This window comes from Tupaia chinensis, unplaced genomic scaffold, assembly GCF_000334495.1.
Source record: "Tupaia chinensis unplaced genomic scaffold, TupChi_1.0 Scaffold139767_1, whole genome shotgun sequence".
In the NCBI taxonomy this organism is placed as follows: Eukaryota; Metazoa; Chordata; class Mammalia; order Scandentia; family Tupaiidae; genus Tupaia; species Tupaia belangeri.
Window position 1 is genome coordinate 3,276,272 of NW_006199647.1, and position 6,017 is coordinate 3,282,288.

General features: G+C 50.5%; 1 protein-coding gene across 30 annotated transcripts in view; it reads left to right on the forward strand.

The window, feature by feature from the left end:
• Positions 1 to 6,017, forward strand: part of ANK2 (ankyrin 2) — a 333,322-nt gene that overhangs the window by 219,398 nt on the left and 107,907 nt on the right. For all 30 annotated transcript variants that reach the window (XM_027765833.1, XM_027765842.1, XM_027765857.1 and 27 more), the window contains 3 exons: positions 700 to 897; positions 4,158 to 4,256; positions 5,008 to 5,106. In XM_027765833.1, coding sequence (XP_027621634.1) covers positions 700 to 897; positions 4,158 to 4,256; positions 5,008 to 5,106 — 396 coding nt within the window. The remainder of the gene's footprint in view (positions 1 to 699; positions 898 to 4,157; positions 4,257 to 5,007; positions 5,107 to 6,017) is intronic.

Consider the following 6,017-nt stretch of genomic DNA (forward strand, 5'->3'; position numbering starts at 1 on the left):
CGGGGCGTAGGGTCGGCACAGGCGTGGTAGGAGCCAGCTTTGTTGTCTGATGTCTGTTCTGCCCCACTGCAGCCCCCGAGGAAGGGGAACGTTGTGCCCCTGTGTGCCCCTGTCCCTAGAATGCAGAACTCGGTGCCACCTTGAGTGAGTGTTGAGTACAGCCGGTCAGGAGCACATTAACAGCAGTGTAACAGGCCTTGGAAATAATTCCGTCTACCCTTTACTCTTCAGTCCCTCCCTGAGACTGACCGCAGTCCCAGCTGGCACAGTTCAGACCAGTGCTGACAGGCTGGAACCGGTTCAGAGCAGGACATCCTTACTGGGCAGGGCCTAGACCTGGCACTGCTGTTGGGAATATTGAAGGAATGGGGAAATGTAGTCTGGAAAAGAGAAGACGGCAGGAAGGCATGGACACCTCCCCACTCAGAGGGGCTCCTGTGGAAGGCCCTGTCTTCTCTGAGCGTGTCTCAGCCAGAACTACGAGATCTGTGGCTTCAGGGCTGCTGTGTCTGTCTGTCCCACAGTAGAGTGGGTGCCTTGTGACCTTGGTTGGAAAGATCTGTATTGTTGGGTGGAAACTTGTGATTGGTGAAAGTGAGTTGAGTGTAAGCTCCCTTTCTGACTCTACAGTGATTAGAGATTCTTATTTCCTGAAGACATATACTGGGTAATTGTTAACGCTACTGTTGTTTTTTCCAGAATGGCTATACTCCCTTACACATCGCTGCCAAGAAGAATCAAATGCAGATAGCGTCCACTCTCCTCAGTTATGGGGCGGAGACTAACATCGTGACAAAGCAGGGAGTGACCCCACTCCATCTGGCCTCCCAGGAGGGCCACGCAGACATGGTCACACTGCTTCTGGGCAAGGGGGCCAACATTCACCTGTCCACCAAGGTATCGTTCTCGCCTCTCACTTCAGGCCAGGCTTCGGGGGGAATGTAAACAGAACCAAAGACAACTCGGAATAGGAGGGGAGACGCATTGGAAGGGCACAGGAAGGGTGCCAAGCTTCCCTGAGGACTGGGAGACCCAGACGAAGTGAAGGTTCCAGTCCTGACCCCACCTGTGTGGCAGTGTGGACGCATCCTGACTCTGCTCTCACTTCTCTGCTCTCTGCTCTGCGTGGCTGACGAGGCTTCCTGAGGCTCCCGAGAGCCACGTCACTGCAGTTCAGGGCTAGTCAAGGTTGCCCTCACGTCTGCTGGTCCTGATCCCAGGAGGGCTGGGAGGGGCAGTTCTGTCGAGTCCAGTCCAGATAACTGTGCCCAGCAGGACCCTGTCCCCCACCCAGGCTCTCAGGCACCTCTGAGTGAGACAGCAACTCAGGAAAATAGAATAAAGGTCTTTTCCAGTCAGCTTCAGCCTCGACGGGTGGTGGTCGTTGTGGTGGTCAGAAAATCAGTGTTTTTAATAAAGCACCTCATCAAGGGGCCAGCAGGTAGTGTAGTCGTTACGGTGCTGGCCGACTACGGTTCAAGTCCTGGAATTGTGGTGTGACCATCCCCCTGGGGGTGATTTCTTGCCTTTCTTCTCTCTGTCTCTCTAGCAAGTGCACACACCTTATGGCGGAAATCTTAAACATTTTTAATTAATTAGAAATATAAAGCACCTCGTCATTTCATTTCATCTTTTCTCCTGACAGTGGGCCAGTGTATAATTAAGGAAAATGTTTTCAAATACTAAAGGGTTAGTGTTACAAGTTCACGTTTGTCTGTACGTTTGCATACCTGGATATAGCTCCATGCGTGCGTGGCCTGAGCCAGCTGTGCCCACAGCTCCGTGGGCCTACTCGTCACCTGTCCCATCCACATGTGGTACTGCACAGGCCTCCTCCCAGGAAGCAGAAACCACAGCCACGTTCACAAGCTCCTGTGTCTCCTTGCCCTCCGGATGCTTTTTGTAACGTGTGGTGTGGGTTGAATGAAAATGAAGTTGCTGTAGATTTTCCACAGATAGACAAATGCTGTTTTCTGCACTCGTTGGTGCTTTTGGAGCATCAGCTGTGAGTTGGTGTGGATCCCATCTGAGTAGGTCATGTGGGGTGTAGCCTTTACACGGCACTGTGACACAGGCCTGTCTGCGGTCCTCGTCCGTTCTCTGTCACTCAGAACATTCCGCCACATTTATGCACTTCTCTGGTCCTCATGGATCCTTTCTTAAAGTTGGTGAGAGCTAACTACAGGGCTAGTCTTTCAAAACTTACTTGTATTTTAACAAGAATGAGTAAGATAAAGCCTACGGTAAGACTCAGGGATCAGTCAGACCATCAGGAGCATGGACGTCTTGGTCTTTTGAAGTCCTGCCACTCGGGTTGTCATTTATTTTACTGGAGACGTGGAGTCCTTGAACATACAGGAAGAGAGCACGTGTTTACTATATATTAAAAACATCTTCATTTGAAAATGAGCAAAATAAATCCTTGAAGTAGTTTGGCAAAATTTTGAGGAAGACTAAATAGTTCACAAAAACTGATCATGCAATGTCTGATGCTGTTTTCTTTGTTTTTAAGAGAGATTTGTTGCTATAGGGCATGTACACTCACTGGAGAGACAGAGAGAGAGTGAAAAATCACCCCGGAGAGTGGGGTGGCCACACTGCAATCCTTTCTCCATTCTCATCTTGGGATTTGGGGCATGTACTGCATACACGCCCCAAGTGAATTTCAAGCTTCCAGACTGGGACTCAAACCACAGTTGGCCATGTGGGAATCCAGTGCCTTAACCATTATCCCACCTGCTGGGCCTGATGCTGTTGTTTTTAATTTACAAAAATGATAGATACATAGCTAGAATCCGTTCACTGTTCCTTCTTGCTGGTTCCTTCTGTCAACATGTAGCCTATGCTTCCTTCGAGAGCGCTTCAGCAGTCAGCCAATGTTTAATGGGTATTTTGAGCCACACATGTAACCATGCAGGAAAACAGCAAGTTTGGAATCACAAAGTAATTAAGATCTTTTTGTTTTAGGTTTTTGCTATAAGGTACTTGTGCTCATTGGACAGAGAGAAACAGAAGGAAAGTGAGAAATCACCCCCCGGGGGAACGGCCACACCGCAGTCCCTTCCTTACTCTCCTTTCAGGATTTTGGGCATGCACACACACGTACCTGGTGTGTTTTCAGGCCGCTGGCTCCAGCACTTGAGCCACAGAATTGGCCACAGAGGACCCAGTGCCTTAGGCACCACACCACCTGCCGGCCACTGTTTGCTATTTTTTGGGGAAAATCAAGATGATGAAGAATCTTATGTTTCGTCACAATGTTCACATTTGTTTTTAATACCTTAGAATTACATAAGATTTGTTTAGAAGTAATAAGATATTAATGCAAAGAATAGTTTTGTACCTCTCTCTGAGGTTATTAACCTCAGAGCTGTATGCAGGTAGAGCTCTAAGGAGTAAAGAGCCCTAGACCTTGACGTGAGAAGCTTCCTCTGAAGTTGTTGGTTGTTCCTCCCTCTGTGGTTTCACTTGTGGTTTTGTAAAGGTCAGAGGAAGTCACTGAGGCCCGGCGGGCTAGCTCAGTGCGGGTGTGGGGCAGTCCGCAGTGTGGCCGGGAGGCCTGGCCACTCCAGCAGTGATGTGGGGAGGAGAGTACCATTCTGGAAGCAGCTGTAGGATGTGTGGGAGGGTTTAGGCAGTCAGTGTTGAACAGCGGCGGATGCAGCGTGGACATACTGTCAGCTAGGGCAAAAGCTCTACGTGGTACATGAACAGCGCTTTGTTTTTTAAGAGATTTTTGCTGATGGGTGCATGCACTCGCCAGAGAGACAGAGGGACTGAGTGGGCAATCACTACCCCGGGGGGAATGGCCACGCCACAGTCCGTTCTGTTCTTGGGATCTTGAGCACGTACATGCACATGCCTGGCTTGAGTTTTAAGCCACCAGGTCTGAGACTTGATGGGTTTGAAGTGAGTGTTGTTTGGATATCAGCTGGCTGAGTCTCGCATCCTAGCACAGCATAGAACCCACTGTAGAAAACAGAAAATGTATTTGCAAAAATGTTGGTTAGCTCAGAGACCGTGTCTCAGATGAGAAGTCACGTTTGCTTAGAAGGAGCCGAGCGTGTGAGGGGTAGGGGCTGCTTGGGTGGTGCTGCAGAGGACCAGTGTGTTCTTGTCACCAAATGTGCCTCTCTGCGTCCATTATCTTTCCACAGAGTGGACTCACATCTTTGCACCTTGCAGCCCAGGAAGATAAAGTGAACGTGGCTGACATTCTCTCCAAGCACGGGGCAGACAAGGATGCTCACACCAAGGTCAGGCCAGTCACCCGTGGTATTGTGGCTTAGGTGGCTCCACACAGCTGCAGTGGGCTGCACCAAGTTCAGGTTTTCCCGTCAGAAATGCAGTCTGCAGGGTCCGTTAGCGTGCCCCACTCCTGCTCGCACGGCTGTGCTGTTGGCCTGTCCTTGTTGGAGTCCAATCCAGACGGGGACTGTGGTGTCAGGACACCCCACAGAAGACCGCCTACGGCTCATGTCTGCACCAGCCTGCATGGCGTGCTGCTCTCCTCCGTGTATGAAGGGGCTCTAGCAAGCTCATGGAAAATGCAGATTATGAAAATCAGTGCATGGATTTCAAACGTTTTTGCATGAAAATAAGCTGGTTCGCCCTCACACCCTCGGCCTCGGACTGGCTTGCCTGTGTCTGTGTCCCCCAGGCCTTAGCTGTGCCTTGGACCCAGTGTCACATCATCCTCTGGCATCTCTTCCTATCCTCATATCAGAGTCAGTCTCTCATCCCTGTCCTCAGATCTCACTGTTGTGCCTCTCTCCATTCTTGGTCAGATTTCGGCATCTGCGTCTGATCTGTCTTGCTGGTGTGAAAGTCCGTGTGGTCAGGGGTGTGCTCACACCCAGACTCATGCCCACAGCCCAGGTGTGCAGCCTGCTGTGTGATACCCATACAGTGAGATGGAGTTTCTGCCCATCCTGCTGTAACAGACTCTACTGAACCCCTCTCCCCTATAGTAGGAAAGTTTCTGTTTGTTTTTTATTTTGTTTACAGCTAGGTTACACTCCTCTAATTGTGGCCTGCCACTATGGAAATGTGAAGATGGTCAACTTCCTTCTGAAGCAAGGAGCCAACGTCAACGCGAAGACCAAGGTACGGTCCTCTAGCTGTTTCCCTTTCCTAAGAGGCAGGCCGGCCGTCTGAACGCTTCCCTAGTTTACCGTAGCTACAAGGAGATTTTGTTTACTTTTAGTTCTTGTAAAATGATTTTGAATGGGTGATGTTGTTTTGCATTTGCTCAAGACTTCTCATCAGCCTCACGGCCACGCGGGCCAGCCTCAGAGCTTCCGTCCTGAAGCTGACGCTGGCTCAGTGCCTGCCGCAGCACACGTGCCTGCTCGACCCCGAGGTGCGATGGCTGATCTCCCCTTGTCAAGGCCTTGGCCCCCTCCCCTGCCCTTTCTCCCACCAAGAAACATACAGGCAGCCAGGCTACGTGCCTTTCATCTTTAATGACCTCTGCCCCGTTGGGAACGTCACGTGGCATGCTCAGTGCGCACTAATGTGTAAGCCTGGGTGGAAGTTCTCAAGGGTAATGACCTGAGCCCAGCAGTTTCTTCAGTGGCACCTGAAGGGTCCCAGGTACCAAAGCAAGGTTGGAACACAGCCCCCTGCTTCAGTGCACTGAGGCTGGTCCAGGGGAGGAGAAGCGCACACTGGAACTGCCACCACTATCACGTGCCACGCCACATTCCTGGGTCCAAAGAGAGAGCTGCTGGGTTGTCGGAAAAGTCATGTCGCACTTTGCAACAGGTGGGGCCGGTTCATTTTTCTGAAGTCCCGGAGTCATTCACATCTGTTACTGCTGTGTTCTTTGATGACGGACAGTTCCAGCTTCATTCTAAAAGAATCTAAGCAATTTGGTTAAGTTTTGGAGATTTTACAACAAGTTGAAGACAGAAGACCAAACTGCATTTTCTGCATATTTTACTTCCTTAAAGGGAAGAAGGCGTGTCAGGCTTCTGGAGAGGTGTGTGCAGTCAGGGCTGACCCTGGCCAGCCCT